The sequence below is a fragment of the Ruditapes philippinarum genome, unplaced genomic scaffold (genome assembly GCF_026571515.1).
Source record: "Ruditapes philippinarum isolate M1 unplaced genomic scaffold, ASM2657151v2 ctg559_1_1_1_1, whole genome shotgun sequence".
Lineage (NCBI taxonomy): Eukaryota > Metazoa > Mollusca > Bivalvia > Venerida > Veneridae > Ruditapes > Ruditapes philippinarum.
In genome coordinates, this window is record NW_026867237.1 from 1 (window position 1) to 27666 (window position 27666).

A 27666-nucleotide genomic window follows, 5' to 3' on the forward strand; every position below is an offset into this window, starting at 1 on the left:
GACAGATGCTACAAATGTATCTTGAAAATAATTTATTGTAATGCATACCTTCCATTATGGATCAAGCTCCACTTTAAAGAAGATAAATATGTAATCGTTATCTTTTTAACTTGTTTTTTTAACTTGTTATATTCTAGAATCAATGCAATTTTTATTCAACAGAGAGGAAAACGTTTTATTGAGAATTACAAAACGTTCAATAAAACTCTGTTTGACGGTAAAGAACGTCCTAACCTTCGCGAAAACGAGCCGAAAGATGAAAATGCTTTCGATGGAGAACTTGATCACAGGACAGAGATTGAAGATTTATTTAAATGGCTGTTTATGTCAATTAACAAGTAAGTTGTAACAAGTTCTTAGAGTGTCACGTTTATAAATTATGTAACGGTAAATAAACAAATACATGTACATAATATTCAGATAAGGCAGTTAGAAATGACATATACCTTAGGAGCATACTTTAAAGTTACTTAGAAATAAATTTGTACCTAATAATACCTCTATCCATAATTACCTGTACTGCAAACGTATATTTTCATTATTTTCACTTACACTGTCGATTGTATTTCACCCTACTGTGTGTGATTAATCCTTAGTCACGCCTACCCCGCACCCACCTCCCCCAAAAGTAATAAAATTAAAATATCCTACCCGTCAGCCAGCTCAGTCGGACTTCCATTAAATATATGCAGGCCCTTTGATCAACCGGTCATGTGCATTCCAGAAGGTTTTTAGTGTTTTTAGTAAATTTATGAATACGTTTAAAAGTAAATAGAACATTATTTATTAGATTTTTATCATTTTTTTACAAATGACAATCCTGCTGGTGGTAGTACAAATTTGATAAATCGCATGCCAAGAGTTATCCCAAGTTGATTCTGATTGACAGACATATTTCTAACCACTTTATTTTTTATGAAGAAAATATTGCACGAAGCATTGTGCCATTGCGTTTAGATGGATACTATCTTAAATGCAAGGCGTGAAATGCCAATAAGCCAAGTCCATAAGACATAAAATATAATTTCAGCGGTATTTATACATGTACAATATAATGTTTTTGTTTCCAGAAGGGACAGAGCTGAACTAGGCCATAATATAACAGACATGCTGATCAGCTGTACGTTTAATGGAAGGATGTGCTCTTCAAAGTAAGACCTTTTATCTGTTAAAGCAAATATCCCCTCTACTTACCCCATTCTTGCCTATTTTGGCAAGATATTATTCCAAACTCTTTACGTTAAAGCTCCAACAACCAAAATCAATGCTGCTTCTATGCGCTCTTACAAATGTCTGTAAAGAAACGAGTTGTTACTTGGGTATGGGATAAATAGAATATCATATTCTTTATTATTTGCTCGAATAGTTATATATTTAACAAGATGTATAAAATAATATTATGCCCGCCAGAGGCTTGCATTCTATGATTTTATTCAACTCGTTCAATAAAAATCAGTATTGAACTTACACATATTCAGTATCCTCTACATTCAAAACGTTAAGTTATATCAAATTAATAGTATAAATTCTATCATTTAATTATTGCAGTATGTTCACCTTACATCAGACGACAGAATATGGTAATTGCTGGTCAATCAGTTCTGACAAATTTAAAGTGAAACACCCAGGACCATCTGGAGGTATACCTTTTACAAAAAAAAGAATTTTCATCTTCTTTAAAAAAAAATTGCTTATATTTTTTACTTAGTAATAATCATTGTTTTATTTTGTCAAAGATTACTTTTCTACTATTTACAGATATGAAAAGTTGTGTAGGCTCTACTATTTGAAGCATTAACCTTACTCATCCGCTAGTGGGATTCGGTGCTATATTTGTATAAATTTCACATGCATCTTCATACATAGAGGATATTCAAGTTTTTTCTATAAATACATGATTTATTTTCATCGAGTGGTATGAAAATAAAATAAATATTTCATGAGTGGCGGTAGCCACGAGTGAAATATGGTAAATTTCATGCCACAAGATGAAAATAAATCATGTATGTATAGAAAAAAACTTGAATTTTCTGTTTATTATATACATTTTTCTCTTTCTGGACATTAGATTTTAAAAGACTTTCACTTAAATTTTGAGTACTGGCAGAATTTAAAAGAAAGTAGTCCGGCAAGACACCAGTGAAAATACGGAAAATATGTTTCACTGCAGTGAAAAATAAATTTTTACAGTGAAAATACGGAAAATGAAAATACGCATTTTATTTCATCAATATTTCTCAATGTTTCATTTAAACGTATATAATAAATATAAGTTATCAAACACTGTAGGTGTTTTATTTTCATTGTCCAAGGGCCATAACTCACATGGATTGTGACTGAATCATCACGATTATTTACATTTTGTTACTAAAGAGGTATGTTACTCCGAAGGTTCCATAATACTGTCATAGATTTTGATTGTTTTACAGTCCTATGCAAGTCAAATATAAACTTAGAAAATTCCAAGGCAAGACCAATCCTCACAAATACTTATAAAATATAAAAGGAAGCTGTGGAATTTATATAAGCGTATTTACCGTTATTTTCAGGACTTACAATGAAGTTTTATCTTGAAACTGAGGAGTATTTAAAAGGTCTGACGACAGGATATGGTGCTAGAATTCAGATACATGAGCAACGTACATATCCTTTCCCAACAGAAGAAGGGCTGTTTATTCCAGCTTCCATGGAGACCGATATTGGTCTCAGAATGGTAAATTTGTTCACATGTTAAAATCTTTTTATGATATCCCTCCTACGTGTATGAACTGAAAAAATAAATACTTGTCCTTTTGGAAAAGCATTTAGTTTTTGATGAAGTGGCACTAAGTGATAATACACATTAAAAAGCACATAATGCGTCATTGTTTTTTTTTCAATTCTTTACAAATGTCAAAACATGTGTTTAATAATGTTCTAATAATTGATTACAAGCATGTAGGATGAAAGCAGCGCACCTTGTTTTTGCCAATTACATGTACTACAAGTAGAGATTTTGATGCTAAAGCATCAAGTCGCCGGATAGAAATATGATTGTATTATCATAAATAAAAGAAAATGTCAGTTTAATGGTTCTAGTATAAAGAAAAGAGGAACAATAAGTTGAGTAATGTTTATTCATAAACACGTTTTCATTTACTTGCCACAATTATATCTTTCTTGCTGAGAGTTTTATGCAAAAAATTATGTTATGTTATAATGAAACATCATATTTGAAGCAAACTTGCTTAGCAATTTTGTCAAGAAACTGTTATCATTATTAAATAAGCAAGTATTGTTTGGCAATATTTACCCGAGACTCAATAATGTTTCGTTTGCTTACTTAACTTATTATGATTAATGTTAACGATTTTATTGTAAGTATAATTACATGTATAATTATATCAATTAATACTGCTCGATGGCCTAGTGGTAAGTATGACGAAGTTGTAGTCAAATGTCAAACATGTACGGTCAAATTTTGCAAAATACAAAAAGTATTATAAAAGAAAACATAAAAAATCACTTTATCGAACCTACAGTCTTCAATTTGAAACTAACTTAAAATCTACCACCTTGTCATCGAGGCTTGTAAAGCATGTGATATGATTATAATTCTATTTGTAATTCTACTTTATACATATACCGTTGTACGTATGATTTTCTTCAGCATCCGATAATTACCGACAAATTATTACCGATCATCGGATATTTGCAAAGTGACTATGAAAATATATATGCTTAATTATTGCATAAAACAATGCAATTCTACAGTAAAAGTGGTGTCTGCATAAACAAATTATTCTTATGCACTATCGAAAAAATATATTATTTAGCTGAAATCAATATTCATGTCGTTACATACGATAAAGTTTATCTTTAATTGCCTTTCAGTGCGATAAACTATCAACACAAAGATGGTTTATTAGTTTTCTCTGTGTATCCAATACGATTCCGACCCCTACTGTCATACCGAGATTTTTCATACAAACTTACTTTGATTTGCACTTTATCAGCTGCCAATTATTCACATGTTACCTGTATGTCTATCTTATCAGCCATTTGTTACTATTAATAGATTTCATAACAATGTGTAGTCACGTGATTCTGGGAGAAACTGATTATGATAAATAAGATAAAAAATAGAATTGGTCTCATAAGATACAAACAACCAGATAATTTAAAAGTGTCATTTCAAATATGCATGATTTATTTATCATAAAATAGCAACGCTTGACACTTTATAAAAAGTAAAAGCACCCCTAAATTCAATGACTGGTCCATAGGGATACGTCATTTATTCATTTTATAAAAATTGTAATGTTGCTTTTTACGATGTCAGTATTTGAATATTTCAATTTATTTAGCAACATTATTGTATGTTTGAATTTTTGAGATTACTGAAAACAATTGTAGTCTTTAATTGTTCAGTAATTGTTATGCTTTTATATACAGAAATTAATGCCTTCTCCTACCATAGGTATAATATTAAACTGTTACAAATATAGTCGCCGGTTTCTACCGGCGACTAATAAAAGCTGATACATTATTTTGTTTTTGAACAGAGATCAATTTCAAGAGAAAATGGATTATATGGAAACTGTAATAACGGACTGCAGCTGGAGAAATCTACACGGTATAAATATACTAGATCGGTAAGTATAGGATAATATTTGATCAGTCATCAAGCTTTTTAGACCAAACGCTCGACAGCAAATGTAACATCTCGTTTATTATTGACAATAACCTCAGACTTAATACGGAAGTACGAAAGTAGTTACACAATGTGTTTTAAAATGTAAACAAAACATTGCAATTTGCTTTACGGTGTAAATGTATATTTTTGACATCCAATGGTAAGTAATAGAAACAGCATCGAAACACGAGGTTATCTGATTTGTACGAGGGGGCGTAGGCCCCCGAGTATTAATCAGAATGCCGAGTGATTTAGCTCGACTATACGAAGTATATGGAGAGCTGTCCTACTCGCCCCGGCGTCGGCGTCCGCGTCCAGATTTCAGATTAAAGTTTTGGTGCTGTAAAATATTTTTCACTATAACTTTGTCATTTCTTAAGGTATCAACTTCAAACTTCAAATATATGTTCCTTATCATCAACCACATCTTATGTGACAAGGTTCATAACTCTTGAAGCAATATTTTCAAATTTATCTCCCCTTGAACTTAGAATTTTCCTTCAAAAATACTATTTTTTACTGTTACTTCTTTATTTCGTAAGGGATCAACCTCATACTTCAAATATATGTACCTTATCATCTTCCCCATCTTATGTGACAAGGTTCATAACTCTAGCACCAATATTTTCAGATTTATCTCCCCTTGAACTTAGAATTTTTCTCAAAAAGTACTATTTCTTACTGTTTCTTCTTTATTTCTTAAGGTATCAACCTCCTACTTCAAATATATTTACGTTATCATCATCCCCATCTTATGTGACAAGTTTCATAACTCTAGCACCAATATTTTCAGATTTATCTCCCTTTGAACTTAGAATTTTCCATAAAAAATATTATTTTTGACTTTACTTATTTATTTCTAAACAGATCAACTTCATACTTCAAATATATAATTTACGTTATCATCATCCACATCTTATGTGACAAGGTTCATAACTCTAGCACCAATATTGCAAGAATTATCTCCCCATAAACTTAGATTTTTTTACTAGAAAAATGTTATTTTATATTATAACTTTTTTATTTTTAAAGGTATCTACCACAAACTTCAAATACTTATTCATTATCATCAATTACATTTTATGTGGCAATGTTCATAACTCTTGAAGCAATATTTACACATTTATCTCTCTTTGGACTTAGGATTTTCTTTAAGAAATATAATAACTTCTTTACTTTTTAAGGTATCTACTTCAAACTTCAAATATATATTTCTTATCATTACTCAAATGTTGTGTGACAAGGTCCATAACTCTAGCATTATTTCTAGAATTATTCCCCTTGATCTTGGAATTTATGTTAACAAATATTATTTTTTACTATAACTTAATACATAGTTATACATAATTGATTTTTCTTTCATAGTTTTGTCCTCCTTACTGCGTCCAGTATTTCATTAGTCGAGCTTCGCTGTCTCATGTGACAGCTCTTGTTGTATTTGCAGTTAGATTTCTTTATCGAACAAAATTCTGTACATTTTCATGACGAACGTTTGAACGAGTTATTTTAAAATTTGTTTTTCTAAATTGATCCAAAATTACGGGTATTTCAGGCATGCCAGTACCTTTGTTTGACTGATGAAATAATTGACAAATGCGGCTGCTTTGATGAAAAGTTGGAGGAAATGGCGATAAGTAGAAATGATGAGCTCCGATCATGTCGAAGTCAAACAGGCAAGTTTATTTAAAATCTATTGATATCCTATTCATATGGGGTCCTAAACCAAATTGTATTCAATGATAAAATACTTTGCACTTTAAAATATTTTAAAGTAAATTTGTCACTTTATATAGAACGTTTGTAATACCATGATATATATTTACATATATGTTAAAAGTATTTAGTATCATTCATGGCAACACATCCCGAAAACAATATATTTAGATATTGTTGGTCAGTGTGAGATACGAGTCGAACATGATTTATTATACATAACTATACATGTGCATGTACAAAAAAGATAATAAACTATTTTAGAACCAAACAAAAAATTACATGTATAACTGTTCACACTATATCACTTACATCTTTCATTGCTTTTTCTTAAGTAATATTTTACTACAACATCTAAATAATATAAGGCTCTTTTTTGGGGTTTTCTTATCAATTTTTGTATAAAATCATGGTAAAATGTTCACATTGTAGACCAATCCACTTTAACAATAGATAAATATTTTAAGTGATTATTTCGTTTTTATTGCAGAGGTAAAGTGTATGGCAAAATTAAAACAAGACTTTGTTGAAAATGAAGTTGTATGTACATGTTTCAATCCTTGCAGGTAAGTTTCAAAATAATGTTTAAATCATTTTTAATACAATATTATCAAATAATGAACTCAGTTATTTCTATGAAGAACTTTGCTTTATTTATATTTCTTTTTCGATTATAGAGGACAATCAGGAATGTTTCTAGTTACAAGTTTGTTGTAAAGAAATATTAGAAATACAAGATGACTTACTTTTTCAAATGTCAGCGCATATACAGTAGAGTTACAATTGATTATGAATTCCTTAGAATCCCGAAATAGCGGTAACTATCACCCCACTACCCCGGAGGTGGGGGCCGCGATAATTAAAATATTGACTGGTGCTTGTGTTTCACGTTAACATTTGTACTCTTCACCATTCAAAACCATTTCATTTACAAATCTTAGCAAAATCGGTGAAATATTTATTGATACTAGATATACATGTAATAACAAATACATGTGCATATAGGCAATTAAACGAACACTGTGATCTTTACTTTTATTTAAATTGCTTTGCATTACACGAAGCAATTATAAATTATTTGCTTGCTTCTGTTTGGATAGTTTTATAACAACAACAACAACACCATCACCGCAAACAACAACAACAACAACAACAACAACAAAAATAAATAAATGAATAAATAAATATAACAACATTGATACATAAACAAACACACAATGTTTAATGATTTCTCTTTTAATGTTTACAGCGAAGTTCAATATGTCAAAAGTGTTAGTCAGAGACAGTGGCCAGACGACGAGTATGCGGTAAGTCATAATTTTACCACGGAACCCTTTAATGAAATGAAATAGATAAATAGCTCGAAGGGATTGTTAATTTTTCTCCAGTCCCAATGGGGATAGATGGTGGCTCTAGGTCAAGGCCACCCTTGAAGGTCACATGTGATATTTTTGTGTTGGCATTACACATCCATTATCCCCTGAAGACTTATCATCAAATTTGTCTTGAAATATCAACATTGACAATTTGATGTGCAGAACTCATATACCGCCTCAAGGTCAAGGTCACACTTGAACGTCAAATTACGCTCTATTAGTCCTAAATTCCTTTAAGGATTCCCTTCAAACTTGGCCCAAATGTTCACAAGGTGTTGGTACTGCCGCGACTGTGCTAAGTCCAGGTCGAGGTCATAAATGAAATTCAAATGTCCGGTTGTGTGTCAGCACAATAAATTCTTTGCTCCTTTAAACTGAGAGCAAATGTAAATCTTCAAAAATACATAATGATAACTGGACATCTAAAAAAAATCTTGCCTTATAGAGATTTTACGGTACTCCTCACTCCTGTGGCAGGTTTAGTTTCAGTTTGAAACAAAAGGAAAAAAAGGTGGTACCAACTTTTACGTTATACGTCGTGCACGATGTCACTAATACGCTCACTTTCCATTAACTCATTAAAACTCGGCATAATCCGCCACTTTCCGTAAGCATCGGCAGACACTAATGTTAAAGTAGATATCAGATGGAAAGGGTACCTAATGAAGTTGATTTGGACAGGTCATAAAAAACTCTTAATGACTATGTGATATTTTTTTCAGATGATATTACTGCAAGGAATCTGCGACAAAGACCCGGATGAATGCGTATTATTGAGAACATTTGTTGATGATCCAGTCAAAATGAAGTAAATAACTTTTTTTATTTGATGATATAATTATTCATGGGTATGTTTAAAAAGACATTTTTTTCCTAAATCATTTGCAAAATATCATTTTTTTTAAGTTAGACTTGCATTTTGGAAGTGTCTTTATGATTATATATGTACATATTTCTATTTCAGTAAAAACTTCTTGAAGCTTAATATATATTATGAAGATCTGAACTACGAGAATCTCACAGAAGTTCCAGAAATAGAGGTAATGATATTGCTTTTTACATATGACGTAGCAACTGCATAATAATTAGGGTTAGGATTAAGGATAACGTATCACATTAGTTCCTTAGATTTGTGATGTCATTACTATAGAAACGCATCTTAAATCTTTGTGTAAAACCAATACGTTACATTCGATATGGTTTTTATTTTCAAACAATGATTTAGGCTATAACTAAAAACTTCACAGATATTGTTTTCTAAATGTTTCCATAGCCGATAATGAACTATTGTCTGGCCGTTGATATATTTTGATCGAGGCATCAGATCTACAATTCGTAAGCGTTCAGCATTATTATAAAGCAGCTAAAGTGCTAATATTGTATCTCCAGATAAATACGTAGGTTTACTTTTTTACAGCGTTGTTATATTTTTCTGGTCCTTCGGGATTATTGATTCCAGCACTTTAAGTCTTGAAAATTAAGTACCGCTCAAGCCGGTGACAAGGGGGCATGAGGGATGTCACACTTTTTCATTATACCTCAAGTATACTGAATCAAACCGAATCTGTAATTTTCATGTTATTTTGTTGTGAATAATGCTTCTGAGGGATCACTCTTTTTCCAGGGTTTTTACTTATAGGCACATTAATTCTAAACAAATTAATTTATTCTTTAAAAGGAGGACATGTGTCAAATCATGTTTTGATATCGGATTCAAAGCATATTGGATGATCTTCATCAGGGAAAGAAGTGCGGACTGAAAATATTTTGGTCATAAAAGTACCAAAATATAAATAAATGGGCTTTTGATAAGATACTAGGATATTACATTTTACCATTTGCGGTGCTCAACATCGCCGAGCTGTATATTATACATAGTACATTGTATGTTTGTTGTAAACTTTGTAAGTGCCATTTTACTTTCAGGTTCAGCAGTTTCTTTCTGACGTGGGCGGAGCTATTGGTTTATGGATAGGTCTGTCAATATTGAGCCTTTGTGAACTTGTTCAACTATTTGTTGAGTTATGTGATTATGGTATACATAAAACAATTAAGGAAAAAAGAAAAGGAAGAAGACAACGTCGAAAAGGTCAAAGAAACCTTGCCAATGGTATTTCCAAACATCGAAATGACTGGTCAGGGTACAATTTTGACCCCGACACAATAATACCTCCAGTCGATTTGCCAAAAATACAGGGAACCGATAGCTCTAAAGAATATTCGTACACCGGAAGTGACGTCATGTATGAACGCCCGCGTAGACAAATTGATAACAAACCACAGTACTCCTATTTAAGGCACTGATGATATGGTATCTGAGTGTTCCACATCTTTGTCAATGATAGTGTAGTTCTATTTGAATGCACATCTGAATATACTTTTATAGTTAATTTGAAGGAAAAGTTGGATCGTGTGTATACATTTTTAAAAAGGAAACATAAATCAAGTATTAACATTTTACACGTCAAAATCTTAAAAGCCACTTTTGTTCTTAGTAATATATGTTGTTAATACAATTTTGTACATAATCTTATCTGAGCAAATGGCAAAATATTTTATCGTCATACTACTTTTAAATGTTACTTTGTTTTATCTATAAATTGTTCTATACCGAAATGTTGTTAGTTGTTTGTTTTGTGTGAATATTGGCGTCATATTTTCATAAAAAATGTATCTAGAAACCATATTTTGTGAGAGCTTAAAATTTTGTTGCATGCAACAACAATCGTCGTAGCCTTGCTTTTCAACTTGTTTTGTTTTAAACATTATTATTTCCCGAATTTATACTAGAATACATATAACCATATACAATTATACATATAAACATTTATAATGCAAATCAAATCATAATTATATTTAAATTAAAACGAAAGACAGTCTTATAAAATTATTGTCAGTTTAGTTTATTTATTTCGACTTTTGTACTGATTGGATACCGGGCTATTTAAAAGAAAGTCGGGGAAATAAATTAAATATATATAAGAGATATGAATGTGTTAGATAGATAAAAAGAATGTATCAATATGTACGAGTACATGTATTGTTTACACGGAAAGTTGAAGACAAAAATAAGTAAGCAAATCAAGGTACACTAAGGAGTAAAAAGATAAGAAAAAAATATAATGGTTAATCATAATACACTATCTTTGATTTGGTTTTAGTATGGTTAAAATATCAGAAAATTTTGTAACAAAAGTTCCATGTAAATATGAAACAGTAAAGCAGTGATTCTAAACACCCCTTGTCAACGATTTGTACAGAACTCCAAACACAACTGCTGATTGAACAATAATTTTTATCCAGTATAAATCCATTTTATCAAGTATAAGATACATTATGATTGATGATTATTAATCTAATCCATAAAACATCATATGAGCCGCGCCACGACAAAACCAACAAAATGGGTTCGCGACCAGCATGGATTCAGACCAGCCTGCGCATCCGAGCAGTCTGATCAGTATCAATGCTTTTCGCTTACAAACCCTATTACAAGCAGAGAAACTGATAGCGAACAGCATGGATCCTGATCAGACTGCGTTGGTTTTATGTTGGTTTTGTCATGGCGCGGTTCATATTAGTACGTGTCTATTAGTTGAAAACCTGACAAGAGATAAATTAATATAAACGTTTATAGTCTTGAAAAGACTTAGACGTAAAACTATAAAGGAAAACTTATATATCTTATAATACTAGCAGTTTTAAAAAACTTAAATCTCTCAAAAAAAATCAATTTTTATCAAAGCAATTGATAACTTTCTATATATTACTGAAAGCTCCTTTTCTTCTGTTTTACTAAATAGCATCGAACTGTCGCGTAAGCATGAAATGATTTTGTCCGTAAACTGACCGTGTTACCCATGTTAATCGTTTAAGAATTTTTTAAGGTTAGTTATAAGAAAAATATACTCATTACAATCATTTTCAATGATGTTGTCGTCTCGATCAAGCTGTTAATTAATGATTTTTGCCTAAGGTCACTGATTGCTATGCCAGTTTAATCATGTATATTAATGACTTCATTTTGACCAATTAAGGTTGAATCATTAAGTTTTGACAGAAAATGCAGAAAGTTGTTAAATTAAGCCATATAATCTTCACGGGAATGTAAAATCACGGTCGTTTATCGTACAAGACAGTGAGTCGTTAAATGCAGTGACTTTAAATAAAAATTGACATTGAGCGGTTTTATCTTAACAAGGATTATGTGTGGTATGAAGTCGTTAAATCCAGTGACTTATCCAGGCAAGTTCGACTGTATTTTGAAATTCGAAAAATATTTTTTTTTGTTAATGTCATAAACAGTTTGAAATAATTCTACGTCGTCTGCATTTTATTATGAACTAAAAGAACTTACTATTTAAGTTTTGTTTAGAGTTTAGTACAAATAAGAATCTGTTGCCAGTTGGCAATTTATGGTCCCTGCAAAAACATATTAGCTAAAAAAATACTTATTAAAGATAATTATATACTGAATAGTACTTCCTGGGTAAAAAGATGTGTACTCATCTGCTTTGATAAAAAATATTTTCTAAAAAATTGCAACATTAATTTAACAGAAGACAGAACACATTTAGCACGCTTATGTTATATAAACTATGTTTTACCTCAGGCAGTTTGAAAAATTTATTATACTACATAAATACTGTATGAAAGTTATATCATTTCTTTAGAATTACGCAATCATATTGTGATGTCCCTCAACGGCAATGTCTGTGGCGTGTTTTCTGTTTAAAGGTGGGACTTTAAGTATTCATGGAGTCTTGCTAAAACATCTTTAAGGTAAAAAAGAAAATTAAGTAATGGAAGAAATGAAAGGAGTTAAATTTTACCGGGGGCGTACGAGTGATAGTTCTCTACCACGGAGTAATTGTGAAAGATACAACGAAATCGGAGGAATAAACTCACCCATAGATAATCGCACCAAGATAAATGATTATCATTTTTACACTGGTTCCAATTTCGACAATTCAAGTGTCATGCAAGAAGATGCTGGAAAGAAATCAGCGCACAAAGTAAGTTGATAAATAAATAGGAAGAAATCAGCACGAAAAATAAGGTAATCAACCAATAAATAAATAAATGAATAAATAAATAATATTTCTCATATTAATATTTATTTTGTTTCTTCACGGTCAAGTAGCTTATATACATGTACATAAATGGAAAATATGTATCATCGCCTGTGTAATGACACATGTGCTCTAGGACGTCAGCCTTCATAATTTTTATCGTGTTATATAAAAAGGTCATTCCAGTTGATACGACGTAAACGTAAAATCATGCTCAAATGGTTCCGTTTAATGTTTTTATACGTTATACTGCAGACGGAAGTTTTATATCTGAAAAGAATGCGTAAAGAGTTTTCAGAAGATATATCTATCTGTTATCCTCATTATTTTTCAAAAGACTACCACTTTAATTATAAGTATACCTAATGAATTAGAACAGACATTTTATTAAATTGTTTTATCCCAATAAAAAAACTGAAATTTCAACTTCTTACAAGTTGTAATGAATTCGATTTCCACCCTTGCATAATGCGCATTGCCTTTACAAATGGCATTATTCTGGTTTATATCTTTCTAATATACAAACAGTCTGTTTGTCATGCAGATATAACAAATATTTTGTATTATATTATTTCGACAAGACTTTAAAATAACAATTCTCTTTATAACTGTCCGAAATGTAGGTACAATAATTATTTTATAGTTTTAATTAATTAAATAATGGACAGGAGTTGCTTGATGTTAAACAATTCTTTTTCTAGGATTCGAAATTCAACTTTTCGTTATACATTGATAGAACAATTAAACGTCTCGGCCCTTTCCACATGTAGCAGGAATACACCGACTGGATACGTATTGCATTTTGGTTTAAAAAATTATATGGAAACAAATAATTAGCAATGGCTTCAAATGTTAAAGTATTGAATAACTTTATTTTATGCTTAAAACCGATTAAATGATGTAAATTAAAAAATATAAGTAAAGGTAAAATGCTGATTGCTGTGTTGTTGTTGTTGTTTTTTTAACACACAAAAAAAGTTGACATATTTTAAGACTAATTATCTTTTATTCAGTGGCATATTTTATTATTGATCGTGTTAATCATTCAGACCATAAACTCGTATTTTATCGCATTAACACTTAGTTATCTTTTTTGCAATGCTTACGAAAATAGGATGTTAAGATCATATGAAATTAATTTACTTCATAGGAAAAATATATCATAGTCCTAACAAACCTTTATTTTTTGTACAGGATGTACAAAACCAGTCCAAAGACTTCGGGAATACTTCTGGCAGCATAAAGTCATTTGATTCTACTGAGAAACAGAAAAGTTTTCGGCGTCTTATTATCAGGTTCGCCGAGAAAACATCGATGACAGGCGTCCCTTACATCAATAATGCAAAGTTTTGGTGGGCAAGATTAATTTGGTGTTTTATGTTGCTTGCTGCAATTGCCGCAATGTCTTTGCACCTTTGGTATCTGATTGACCAATACACAGACTATCCTGTGCAGACAAAAATTTCATTGGGATTCCAGACTCTTGATTTTCCTGAGGTTACTTTATGTAACGTTAATATCCTAAACAGACGTCGTTTGGACGACTACAATAAGGCTGAAAAACTAAAGGAACTTCTTGATGAATTACACCCTGAAAACCTTGTACCAAATCAGTATCTTCGAAACAATGTTTCATACGCCTCAAAAAGTCCATCTACAAGGGAACAACAAGGCGATGCTTACCTAGGACTGGCTAGCCAACTTCCGAGCGAATCAAGTTCTCAAGGGGGTCAACAAAGCGTTAGTATTTCTGGTCCGCATTAACCACTTATTGTAGAATAGTTATGTTTTTACAATTATATTCTACAAAACTTTATTTTTCATGTTTTACAATTTGTTATGTTCGATAAAATCACTTATGAAAGCAATGTTTAACATTAAACGGAATTGTTTCAAGAAATAAGACCTTAACGGCAATTGTAAATGAAATGTTTTGTTTTGCGTTTTCTGTCCATCTTTGTCGAGCCTTTTTAAGTATTTTAAACAGTTCAGTCCTACGCATAAACCCAATATTTCCAGTTTTCCCCCAAAATTTGCTATCTCTGGCCAGTGATGAGCATTTCATTATAATTACATGGCTTGTCACAGTATTACTGATAGCAGCACCCTAGAATGTTTTATGATCCTATCATGTTTCAAGAATGTATAGTTTAAGCTGTAGGATATAGAGAACATTTCAGAACATTCAATTTTTAATAAGAGTTAAAGACTAAAAAGATTGGATTACTTTAAAACACTTACAACTCACAATCACAGGGACTCGGTTCCGTGTTGGGATAGTGTAGGGTAATAATTAATTTTAGAGAAAAAACAATTTATATGTATTTTTTTCTAAAATTGCTTTTTACACTACCCCAACACTGTGCCGAGTCCCTGTGATCACAACAAAAATACTAATGTAAATTACTTTCATTCAATTTGGTAGAAAAAAAATCTCTGAATGTGAAAAAAAAATGTAAAAAAGGTAGCAAAATGTAAACAAAGTAGTATTTTGACTTCCGTACAAAATACTAAATCACTTTAACTATACCAATTGCAATAAAGCAGAAAATAGTAAAACATTGATGACCTTTAAATTATAGTAAAGTTATAAGTTCAAAGAGAAAATATCTCTTGAAATAAAGATGCTAGAGTTATAAATCTATTCGCACCTGATATAAGTGTTAAGAAACATATTTTGAAGTGCAAAAAAATATCAATATGCAAAATAATATATAAACAAGAGCTGTCACAGAACGTGACAAATGCCTCAAAGGATTCTAGTTATAAACCACCTATTACATGTTAAGTGTGGTGGTAAAAATTGACATAGGTCGAACCCCAGCAGTGACCTTTAAGTTAGACAAAGAAACCTGGGTTAAGTTCACAACACATTGTCCATTTATGGTGACTTAATATATTTTGACTTATTTAGGACCACCACCTTCTATATTTATTTAACATAAAAAATGACAAAGTTTGAACCCCACAGTGACCTTGACCTTAGTCGTAGGAACCGAAGTCATGTTCGCAACTCACCATACCTCTATGGTTATTTCATATATGAAAGAAAAATTAAAATACTTTCATGCATACTGAAGTTTCAGAGCGGACACTACCTCCACTGTCTATATGCCTGATGGACTGACAGACAGACAGACGGATGGTTCGATTTTAATATGCCACCCTTCAGGGGCATAAAAACATCTAAATTCAAAGGGGAAATAATTCTGGAAATATTCATGCCAGAGTTATGATTCTTGTCACACATGTATAAGGAACATATATTTTTAAGTTAGAAGTAGATACCTTAAGAAATAAAGAAGTAAGTAAAAAGGTAACATTTTTTAAGAAAAAAAATGAGTTCATGAGAAGATAATTCTGGAAAAATATTGGTGCTAGAGTTAACAGCATTGTCACATATGATGTAGTTGATGGTAAGGAACATATATTTGAGTTTTAAGTCAATCCCTTATTATGAAATAGAAAGAGAAAAAAATAACATTATTTTATGGAAAATTATATGTTCAAGGGGATATACATGTAGTTCTGGAAATACTGGTTTTTGAGCTTTACACCTTATCACATGATGTGTATGATCATAAGGAATACATGTGTACATATAAGGAAAATATTAATGACCCCTCGGGGCGGGGCCAGTTTTTACCCCAGGGCTTTGATCTGAACAAACTTGATAGACACTCAGTATAAGATGTTTCATGCCAAATATCTAAGCTCTAGCTCTTTGGATTTTTTAAAAGAACATTTTATAAGTTTTTTTTCGGTTGCTATGGCAACCAAAGTTCTGCATAGAATTTTATTCTTTGAACATCTTTGGTAGAGCCTTATGCAAGGAACACTCCTGCAAAGTTTCAACAAATTTGGCTTAGTGGTTTAGGAGTAGAAGTCTTTTAAAGAAATTTTTGACGCACGGACATTGTCCTCAGATGAGCTAATAAAATAGTAAGAGATAAAATGTTTACTGCATATAAGCATTAATTTAAAGTATGTACGCTGGCGCTGGCTTACAAGCCGAGGTGAGTAGGACAGCTCTCCATATATTTTATATAGTTGAGCTAATAATAAAAATATTTTTAGCGGGTTTTTTTCGAGAACAGTGACACTTTACTATGGAAGTTTATAAATTAAGAAGATGATTATCACTTATAAAGGTATATCCTAACATATAATTCATTTAGTAGCTAAAATTTATCTTGTGATATTAATTAAGTATAATATTTACAAATAATTCAAATAATTGCTAAAAGTTTCACAATTCACTTGGGCCGCAGACCCAGAGAAAAAAACATCGATAAAGTTAGTGTATCTTCAGAAATTTGATCCTTCAACGTTAGGGCCATTAGATAAGAATACAGAGGGCCAATTAATAATGACAAGACTCTCAGCTCAGTGGACGTGTTAATGGGAGATATACAGTTAATAGTGATTTACTAGCTGATAAGCCCTTACTGAGATTCAGCAGGCTGGGAGGGTTTATGCGTAGGACTGAGTTAGTAAACAGTACACAGATTTTTTAAGTAAAACATTTTCACAGAATGCGGAAGATTTTTAATAATGTTAACACTTTAATTTATATCTTTATCGTTTTGTCTCATAAGAGATTTGTCCATAATTAAGTTAATATGTACCTGGTTTATTTTTATTTATTTTTCAACTTTCTTCGGAAAATGTTAAGAAATAATTTGTGTGTCATCTGTTGTCTAGTGCATGTTTATGTAAATATATTTCCGCATTAATCAACAACAGAGACATAAACGATTTATTGACAAGTATAAAAGCTTCAATAAAACCCGTTTTGATGGAAAAGAACGTCCAAATGTTCGAGAAATAGGACCAAAAGATCAAAATGATTTTGATGGAGAGGTAGATTTTAGGACAGAGCTTGAAGACCTATTTAAATGGCTGTTCATGTCAATCCCTAAGTAAGTTGAAAAATAAGTCATTATTGTAATTTAATTTATACATATTTCAGTATTTTCTAGATAATTATGTTCAAATACGAATTGGGATGTTAGTGTTTTCAGATAAGAAGTAATTGAGCACAAATTACACGTAAGAAAATTGTACAAATTGACACCATTATCTTCTCCGTCTGTCCGCTATCTTGCCCATCGTTTCGTATTAAATATCATTGGCATTTCTGGCCTTTCCCACCTTTCAGAACGGCGTTAAATAGCGCAGGAATTCGAAGGAAACAACGCTGTCTTCCTCCAAAGATGGCGTCCTATAAAGACATATATTCCAACTCATGTTGTTAAAATACCTATAGCAAGAAACTACAAAGTCAGAATGAAAGAAATGATTGACATTTTCCGGAAAAGTTGATTACTGATCGTGGTTCAACCCATTAGCTACTTTTTAGCTCGACTATTCGATAAGAATAAGTAGAGCTATTGTAGTCACCCGAGCGTCGGCGTCGGCGTCTGCGTCCGCGTCCGCGTCCGCGTAACCACTTATGTTAAAATATTTTCAAAGTCCATTGACATATGGCTTTGGAACTTTGCACACTTGTTCACCATCATGACCCCAACCTGTAGACAGGAGGAGGTAACTCTATCAAGCATTTTGACAGAATTATGCCCCTTTTCGACTTAGAATTTACGTTAAAGTTTTTGTAATACCTCAAATATTTTCAAAGTTCATTGACATAAAGCTTTGAAACATGTTGAAATTTTATACTATTCTTTGAGAGCATAATAGGACTCTCTTCAAGGCCTATAACTGTAATATGGATATAAAGAAAAAAAATGTCTTTTTCTTTACTGAGAAAATTTTACCTTTTAATCAAGGCTTTTTTACTATCAAGCACTAAGAATAGTCGAGCGTTGCTGTCCTACCGACAGCTCTTGTTTTGTAAATAATTTGACAAAATGCAGTTACAGTTATACATGTGTAAACAAAGAGCATGTTATATGTTTAAAACAAAAGACAATTCCTGAGATATATATTTTGCATTTGAACAGACGGGAGAGGGCTGAACTAGGCCACAATATAACAGACATGCTGATTAGCTGTACATTTAATGGGAGGACGTGCTCTTCAAAGTAAGACCTGTTAGAAGTTATCACATTTTCTTATCGTAACCTTTTTATGTTGTATTTTAAAATGGATAGTACAGAAACTTTAATTTTTTTCTAGTTCAAAAGTTGGTAAATTGAAGCTACCAACCATGTGTTGTTTCTATGCGATCTTACTGATGTACTATTGTAAATATGAAATAAAAATCAAAGATATGGAATAAAAAAAACAAAGAATATAAAATGAGATATATTCCACATATTCAGTGTTTGAAAGTAAAAGATGAATATAACTCAGCTATATAGTTTTGTACTATGACGTCACATCTGTCTTTATATACCGCTCGGGAGAAATGACAAAGTGGACTTTGTTGACATGTAGTCAATCAAAATGATATGTTCGCAACTTAACGTGATAATTATTCTTAAATCTTAAGGGAAACCAATATATAATATAACCAATTTATATATTTATTTTGGTAACATTTAATATATGGAGAGCTATTCCCCCGCCAAGGCGTCTGCTTACGCTTCCAGATATCCGACTAAAATTATTGTCCATTCTTATTCAATGGATTTACTTCAAACTTTAAAGCAGCATGCCTTCATGCTAATTTTCATGATTTTTTAAAATGTTTTTTAAAAAATGAAATATTGTCTAGAGAACAAAAAAAAAATTACACATTGCACATAAAAGAATGCAACACAAGCGAAATTAGGTCAGGATGTGCAAATATAGCCCTTACTGCTTTAGTTTTGCAGTAGAAATATGGTTATAAATACTGCAAAATGAGTGGTATACATATAACATTTAAAATAATTCTTGAATTTTAAAGATTCTTAAAATCTTAGCACATTTCCTCAAGGTTGATTTTCTTGAAATATTTTGGTTGACCTGGAGGCATGACGCTTTACATATATAGTCCTTATCATCTTCAAATATTATTTAGTAAAGCGACACTATTAAAAACCTGCACCCCTTTTAAACTTAGAAATTACATGTACTTTAATTTACTTAAATTTATCTTAATCATTTTTTTCTTAAACTTGTTTTACTTCTCAGCCTTTAAATACATGTCCCTTGTTGTCGCTCACATTATGTATGTGAAGGTTAATAACTCTTGTACCATTAAAACTATTACTTGAAATAGTTATTTTTAACTGTTGTCTCACACTTGAAACAGTTTTTCCGTATCAACTCTTCTGTCTTGTATGATAAGGTTCATAGCTTTAGCATCTTTATTTCAAGAGTTCTTACCTCTTTAAAGTTTGTATTACTTTACTTATAAAGTATAATTCGAATGCTTATTATCTGTGTTACTAAAGTGATTTAGGCCGCTATTCCATTTATACGTGATCAGTGGTCCGCGTTCGTCATCCGCGTCGTTCATAGCTTTAGCATCTTTATTTCAAGAGTTCTTACCTCTTTGAAGTTTGTATTACTTTACTTATAAAGTATAATTCGAATGCTTATTATCTGTGTTAGGCCGTTATTCCATTTATACGTGATCAGTGGTCCGCGTCAGTGATCCGTGTCCGGGCATGTCCGTGGGTATTATTCCATATGTACGTTATTTTCTATATACTTTTAATTGAAGTATATCGAACAGAGGATAATTATTTGTAGAATATGTTATAATTTCATTCTAATACCAAAAACTGTTGTAACATCAAATAATTAGGTAACAAACATTGAATATCAGTTAGGTTTTCAAATAACATCTCTTTAGCAACCGATGACCAGATGTTGTTTTTTTTAATCTGTCATTGCTGCATCATAAACTTATATGTTCTCCTACACTATTTTGGTGACTTCTTTAGTATTTTCTTTCGAAATCAATAAAGTATTTAATTTCGTTCGAGGCCTTTTGTAGGGATGAGACATGTCAGTGACTGTCCGCGTCCGTAAAAAATCGCTCATCCTGCGAAACGTCGCGGATGCCGTCGCGGAAGCGGATGGTAAACGGACAAAAGGAATAGATTCAACGTATTCTTTGATAAGCGAATCGGTAACGGATGCGGATGACGGACGCGGACCACTGATCACGTATAAATGGAATAGCGGCCTTACTAAAGTGATTTAGGCCGCTATTCTATTTATACGTGATCAGTGGTCCGCGTCCGTCATCCGCATCCGTGATTTAGGCCGCTATTCTATTTATACGTGATCAGTGGTCCGCGTCCGTCATCCGCATCCGTTACCGATTCGCTAATCAAAGAATACGTTGAATCTATTCCTTTTGTCCGTTTACCATCCGCTTCCGCGACGGCATCCGCGACGTTTCGCAGGATGAACGATTTTTTACGGACGCGGACAGTCACTGACATGTCTCATCCCTACAAAAGGCCTCGAACGAAATTAAATACTTTATCAATTTCGAAAGAAAATACTAAAGAGCTCACCAAAATAGTGTAGGAGAACCTATAAGTTAATGATGCAGCAATGACAGATTAAAAATAACAACATCTGGTCTTCGGTTGCTCAAGAGATGTTATTTGAAAACCTAACTGATATTCAATGTTTGTTACATAATTCTTTGATGTTACAACTGTTTTTGGTATTAGAACGAAATTATATCATATTCTACAAATAATTATCCTCTGTTCGCTATACTTCAATTAAAAGTATATAGAAAATAACGTACCTATGGAATAATACCCACGGACATGCCCGGACACGGATCACTGACGCGGGTCACGGATCACGTACTAATGGAATAGCGGCCTTACTCTAGACTTCAGAGTGTTGTTTGTTTTCATTTTTGTTGATATTTCATATTTTCGTTTCATCGACTTACATGTCATGCGGTGCGTGAAATTAGTAATTTTAGTTTTTACTTATTAACATATACAGAGACATTTAAAACTTTTTTCCAGGATGTTTAAACTACATCAGACAACAGAATATGGTAATTGCTGGTCAATCAGTTCTGACAAATTTAAAGTGAAACACCCAGGACCATCTGGAGGTAACTTTGATTCAAAAAGAAATATCATTAATTCTTGCTTATAATAAAATTAGACATTGTCAACTGAGTATAAAATTTGGCTGTTTCCTTGCGAGACTGACGGTAAAATGTGGCCAGAAATGTAAACGAGAACGTGCTAGCGATATATTTAAGAGTGACTATTGAAAGAATGGTGGTGCGTCGGTGTCGGCCTTATACTTGCTTTACACGTGCATTCGTATCTCACGAACCACTTAATATCTTTAAGTTCACATTCCAAGACTCATGACTCTAGCATGGATTATGACACAATAATCACTCATTGACTTATTTAACTTACAAACTCTTAGAGTTTTGCGTCTAAGGTCCATCTCTACCACTACTGGATGTATTCACATGAAACTTCAAAGATGTGTTCTGGATTTCACTTATAGATTATTATCTACTAAGTCCACATACTATGTCATTGATTTGTGTTGATTTGTAGCCCTTTATAGGCTTGAAAATTTCTTAAAATGCGGGATTAATCTTGACATCTATCGAAGGTATTCATGCGAATTTAATAGATGAAAGTCGTTGTCCAACATACTGTACTCTGATATAGAACCCAAGTGTATTATAGCCTTAGCCTTTTTATCATTTAACAATATCTTGGTTAAAGTACATTTGTATTGTGCGGAAGATTTACTTCATAACTGCAAAAATACTCTTTTAAAATCTCACACTTGTCTTCAAAAATAGTAATTGTTGGTTCATTTCCAAAAACCTTATACGAGTATATATTTGTCATGGATTTCGAGTGACATTTTACAATTTGTCAACTGCTTTCATTGTCTTACTAGCAGCTCATATGCTATTAAATTATGTCATACTTAGGATGACGTTTATGTCAGTGATAATTATAAATAATTATGGGTTAGTTATAACGTATAATATAGAAATTATTTGTATAACAACTTTCAACTGATCTTATAACTAACGGAAGGGGCGAACATATTTATAAAGATCAAGGAACAGTTTCTTACCTATTCAAGGAAATATTTTTTTCTGAACCTAAATAGATACAAAAGTAAGTCTTTTTTTCGAAATTCGTTGCCCGATTTCCACATATTGAAACAAAGTTGCTGTCAAGTAATCGAAACAAACATTTTATGCCAGTAACTACTAAAGTGATAATATTTACTTTTCAGGGCTATCTTTGGTGTTATATTTAGAGGTTGCAGATTATCTTAAAGGTCTGACAACAGGGCACGGTGCTAGAATTCAGATTCAAGAGCAACGTACATATCCTTTTCCAACAGAAGAAGGACTGTTTATTCCAGCTTCCATGGAGACAAATATTGGACTAAAAATGGTAATTTAGATATTTTAAGCGGGTCTACTAGTATTTTCATAACTGCCCTCTTTCTACTAAAAACTTGTCCGTTTGAGGAAAAGTTTTAAATATAGTCATTTGAAGAAAATTTACACTAACTAATAGCATCATTCTTTTTACTACATAACAAGTCTTTTTCTATGATGTAATTTCAATGTCTTCCATATCTGAACAGCAAACGCCATTCGGTCCATTTCCGTGCAGCATATCCAATCGCAACTTCTCGGTACTTTCCGTCAATCTTCGGATAAGGACTTGTTATGAATATTCGCCGACTGGCAGCATATCTTTTCATTAAAAATACAATTGCAAGTCACTGGTCATTTTATTGTTCAGATATCTATTTCAAGACAAGGAGGTCTCTATGGCGACTGTAACGATGGAAAGGTTCTGGAAAAATCCTCAACGTACAAATATACAAGATCGGTATGAAATACTATCTTATTTCTTCAGATTAAACATTGTTTATTGAAGCTCGATTGTGAAATTAAACTTTTTTTGGTTATAACACACTTTAATCAGCTACCTGGATCTAAAAGACTCTGGTTTGATATGAAAAATGATTGTGACCTGAGTAGGGCCCGAACGGAACTAATTAAGAGACTGTAACTGCTATGCCACCGTTTCTTTCAATAATATTTAAAACATTTGTACCTGATTCATAGGTTACTGATTTATAAGTGATTTAGCTGATCACAAACAACTTGTCGGTAAATGATTTTGGAAGCGTTCATGTGACTATAATTGTGCAGCTCTCGGTCACAAAGACGCTTTAATATAGTGATGAGACATAGTAGTTGACAAAACATTTCTCAAACTTAGGATGTTTGTTCGACCTATAAGAAGAAAACTGCAGATTAAAGCATGCTGTCTAAGAACAAATATTTTATGTATCAAAACAGAAGTTGCTGTATTTGCTACGTTTTTTTATTTTGTATCGGAAAACCTTTGTTATATTAAATCAAGTTGTTTTGATTGTCTTAATAATGAATTAAACTTAAATTATAATATTTTCTAGGCATGTCAATCACTATGTCTGACTGACAAAATAATGGAAATGTGTCGCTGTTACGACGAAAGGTTTGAGGAATTGGCGATGAGTAAAAGTAACGTACTTAAATCATGCCGAAATCATACTGGCAAGTATAATTATAATACCGCTGTTTTATTTGAATCTGCATTTACTTAATAACGTCTTTTCCAAATGAAATTCAATACATCAAAACACAATAAAAATATCTTCTGGTGAAATGTGTTAATTATAAATATAAGTAAAAAATGGTTAATTAAATTATCTCATTTATGTTTCAGAAATAAAGTGTATGGCAGAATTAAAACGAGATTTTGTTATGAATGAAATTCATTGTACTTGTTTCAACCCTTGTAGGTAAGTTTCAAAATTGCACTTTAAGTCATATTTTTTTAGTTATTGAATGTAATCTGTAAAGCACAATTTAACTGCGAGTAAAATATAAGAAATACAAATGCACATGTCGGATCATTTTAACACATTCAATTATAGATAAACGTGAACTTACGCATCAGTCAACATTTACATTCTCGACCCCGGGGAACAGATCGTAAATTTGACTTGCACAGTATTAAAATCTTTGTTAAACACCCCAACCACAGTTCTCTTTGGGAGCGGTCAGATAGTAAAAATCTGCTAAATTTCCTCAAACTGAAAGTTTGACTAATCCCTCGCTATTTTAGCACAAAAACAAAACAAACAAAAACGCCATATTGACTCGGCAGTGCGGGGACAGAAAAAAAACGTTCAATTCCCTACTATCCCCTACACTAGCCAGGAGATGGGGGAAATATTCGTTAATACGTCAGAAAAACAATCCAAAATAAAAACATGAAATGATCAATGTTTTTGACTGTACAATATCCATTAAGGTTTCGTATGTCGCTTAACTCGTCTCATCCAGAAAAAAAGAACATTTAGCAATAATTCCGCGTGTAAATGTTAGGGCACTTAGGTTGTTGTAGAACGATACTAGAACATCCTGTCTTTATTGAAAGTTCATTTCAATATTTACAGTGAAGTTCAATACGCCAAAAGTGTAAGTCAAAGACAATGGCCAGACGAAGATTATGCGGTAAGATATTGTTTTTTTTATAACAGCTTTTAACCCTAAAGTTCCGTAATGAATGCAAAGGGAAACGCAATTGTTTCCCATTAACAATACAATACTTTTCTGAACGAGGGAAGCCTTTCTTCTTTAAGCTTTTCAATTTTTATTGAACTAAAATGAATAGGTCCAAATCTGAAGAAGAGAGGTTTGGCTGTGTTTGAGTTATTCGATCATTGTTGAAGCCATCTTTTATTAACATTGTTATCATTCGGTGTTATATATAGTGGAAATGAATGCATAAAATTAACACTCTGTGTTTTGCACTAATATTTTAGTGCCATATCATTACTCCACTTTCCACTGATTATTTTGTTACATTTTAATGCAAAGTACTGAATAACACATACCAAGTAATGATGTAAGACGTTTGCATATCAAAATATCAAATGTATGTCGTTAAAGTAGCATACTCATCAGCTGCTAAACTGAGGTAGATATTCATCACTTTTCGTGTATTGTAAACATAAAAAAAGCGTTGGGTACCATACTGATTTTTAAATAGACACGGAAAGTGGCGAAGTTGCCGGAATATGGCGAATTTCGACGAAGACATATAAACTATTATTGACTTTGAGTTTCTTTTCAGATGGTTTTGCTACAAGCAATTTGCGACAAAGATTCGGATGAATGTGCATTATTGAGAGGGCTCATTGATGAACCAGCAAAACTGAAGTAAACATCTAATAATTTATATCATGTATATAGTGATGGCAAGAATATATATTTAATCAAATTTTAGATATTAAAACACCACATTTCGAACAAACATGATGGGGCTTATGCCATGACCATTTGGTTTGTGTCGTCGTTCTGGTTCATTTCTCAGAAAGTTAAACAAGGCTCTTTTCTTCAATTTCGGCACGAATATTCAATATAAAAATGTTACACCATATCTAAAGCGTATATAACACTGAAAGTAAGTTTTTCAGCTTTGTTCCTTTTTGTGCTTAGAAGTTTTGGCCGATTTGTTTAAGTCCATTTCTTAAATCTATTTAAAAAATTTTAAACTGCAAACTTTTTTCACTATCAAACATTGGCAATAATTTCAAAAGAGCAAGTAACGATTGAAGTCATTTTGCTTGGATATTGTCGCTTTTTCGATTTAAAACATCTATGTAAACCTGTTCGTTAAGGAATTATTCTCAAAAACTATCTAACATTATCACTTGAAATACAAGTTCGCTTTTAAAGAATGTGTGTGTTTCAAAGGACCGATAATACTGTAGGCCATTTTCCCATTTTCACAAAAGGCTCAAACATATTCATACTTATTTATTCACTAACAAGATTCGCATTCATATAATAAAACATTTTTGTCCCTTTTAAAAACTTTAACCCCAAAAAGATGTTTCTTTTTGCTCTTTTTTTCCCCCTTGGGAACATTTTTTTTTTTTTTAAAATTTAATTTTCAAAAAACGTTTGATAAACTCTACTGAACCCTGCTCAAAACTCGAAGTAATGGCAGTGACAACCAAACACCCCTCCCCTTCCCCCCTTTAAAGGGGGATAGGTAATGCAAAAAACCCCCCACTTTTTAAGAGTTTAAAAATAGGGAAAAACCCCTGGCACCTTAAAGGCACAAATTTTCCCCCGATAAAAGAAAAAAATTTTAACTTTTTAAAAAAGGCCACAAAAATTTTTTAAAATTGGAAATAATAATTTTAAAAACAATTTTTAAAATGCCTTTTAAAACCCGAAAGAAAAAAAGAAGGTCTTTAATTTGGGAAAAAATTTTTTTCATAAAAAAATAAGCAAAATGTAAACCCAAAAAGTAAAATTTTTGGTTTCAAACAAAAATACCCCCAAAAACTAAAAAAATACTAAGCCCAAAAACAAAAAGAAAAAAAATGATGGTTTTTAAAGGTTTTTTGGAAAATATTGACTTTTTTAAAAAAATTTTTAAAAAAAACAACCAAAAAATGAAAAAAATTTTTTGAAAAAATGAAACCAAAAAATTTAAAGGGGGTTTTTGGGCCTTTGAAAATAAAAAAAAATACCAAAAAAGCTTTTTTTTAAAATTGTTTTAAATTTCCCTTTTTTTAAACCCGAACATGAAAATAATTTTGTTGGAAGGGTTTTAAAATGTACATTTTTAATTTTTATTTAAAAACTCTTGAAGCTTAAATAATTTTTATAAAGAAGATTCCGAACTATGAAGGGAAACTCAAACCAAAAAGTTTAAAATAAGGGAATGATAAACTCTTCCCTTTATTTCCCTATTTCAACTCATTGTTTAATGCCAAATTTTTTATGGTTTTGAAGGAAAAAAAGTAAAGCCCCAACTTTTATAAATTTTAAAATATACATCTCCCAAATTTTTAAATTTTTAAAAAAATTTATAATTGGGTA

The 27666-nt window shown here is 31.7% G+C and overlaps 4 protein-coding genes across 4 annotated transcripts; all 4 read left to right on the forward strand.

Annotated features, from left to right (window-relative positions):
- Positions 1-168: 168 nt before the first annotated feature.
- On the forward strand, positions 169-6362 carry LOC132735368 (amiloride-sensitive sodium channel subunit alpha-like; the record flags this gene model as incomplete). The annotated part of the gene is given in 6 exon segments (XM_060722308.1): positions 169-338; positions 1071-1151; positions 1549-1640; positions 2550-2713; positions 4545-4634; positions 6228-6362. Coding segments are annotated over 6 exon segments (732 nt in total), but the record flags the coding sequence as incomplete, so codon positions are not given.
- Positions 6363-6881: 519 nt separating this feature from the next.
- Positions 6882-10380, forward strand: LOC132735377 (degenerin mec-10-like). Its single transcript, XM_060722317.1, has 5 exons — positions 6882-6954; positions 7638-7695; positions 8487-8572; positions 8729-8804; positions 9691-10380. Exons 1-5 carry the CDS (start codon positions 6890-6892, stop codon positions 10066-10068), a joined length of 663 nt encoding a protein of 220 aa, XP_060578300.1. The 5' UTR covers positions 6882-6889; the 3' UTR covers positions 10069-10380.
- A 2082-nt stretch (positions 10381-12462) lies between these two features.
- LOC132735372 (amiloride-sensitive sodium channel subunit beta-2-like) lies at positions 12463-18884 on the forward strand. Its single transcript, XM_060722313.1, has 4 exons — positions 12463-12779; positions 14031-14576; positions 17583-17758; positions 18800-18884. Exons 1-4 carry the CDS (start codon positions 12567-12569, stop codon positions 18882-18884), a joined length of 1020 nt encoding a protein of 339 aa, XP_060578296.1. The 5' UTR covers positions 12463-12566.
- Positions 18885-21730: 2846 nt separating this feature from the next.
- On the forward strand, positions 21731-26625 carry LOC132735380 (amiloride-sensitive sodium channel subunit alpha-like). Its single transcript, XM_060722319.1, has 7 exons — positions 21731-21822; positions 22992-23155; positions 23513-23602; positions 24195-24315; positions 24488-24563; positions 25224-25281; positions 25904-26625. The coding sequence occupies exons 1-7, from the start codon at positions 21732-21734 to the stop codon at positions 25991-25993; spliced, it is 690 nt and encodes a 229-aa protein (XP_060578302.1). The 5' UTR covers position 21731; the 3' UTR covers positions 25994-26625.
- The last annotated feature ends 1041 nt before the right edge of the window (positions 26626-27666 follow it).

What these genes read in the sequence shown, in the direction of transcription:
- LOC132735372 (XM_060722313.1), top strand. Translation starts at nt 12,567, where the DNA reads ATGGAAGAAATGAAAGGAGTTAAATTTTACCGGGGGCGTACGAGTGAT. An exon ending in GAAAGAAATCAGCGCACAAA is followed by an intron (nt 12,780 to 14,030) that starts GTAAGTTGATAA and finishes TTTTTTGTACAG; the next exon opens with GATGTACAAAACCAGTCCAA. An exon ending in CTGTTCATGTCAATCCCTAA is followed by an intron (nt 17,759 to 18,799) that starts GTAAGTTGAAAA and finishes GCATTTGAACAG; the next exon opens with ACGGGAGAGGGCTGAACTAG.
- LOC132735377 (XM_060722317.1), top strand. Translation starts at nt 6,890, where the DNA reads ATGGCAAAATTAAAACAAGACTTTGTTGAAAATGAAGTTGTATGTACA. An exon ending in GATGATCCAGTCAAAATGAA is followed by an intron (nt 8,573 to 8,728) that starts GTAAATAACTTT and finishes TTTCTATTTCAG; the next exon opens with TAAAAACTTCTTGAAGCTTA. An exon ending in CAGAAGTTCCAGAAATAGAG is followed by an intron (nt 8,805 to 9,690) that starts GTAATGATATTG and finishes TTTTACTTTCAG; the next exon opens with GTTCAGCAGTTTCTTTCTGA.
- LOC132735380 (XM_060722319.1), top strand. Translation starts at nt 21,732, where the DNA reads ATGTTTAAACTACATCAGACAACAGAATATGGTAATTGCTGGTCAATC. An exon ending in CAAATATTGGACTAAAAATG is followed by an intron (nt 23,156 to 23,512) that starts GTAATTTAGATA and finishes TTTATTGTTCAG; the next exon opens with ATATCTATTTCAAGACAAGG. An exon ending in GGCCAGACGAAGATTATGCG is followed by an intron (nt 25,282 to 25,903) that starts GTAAGATATTGT and finishes GTTTCTTTTCAG; the next exon opens with ATGGTTTTGCTACAAGCAAT.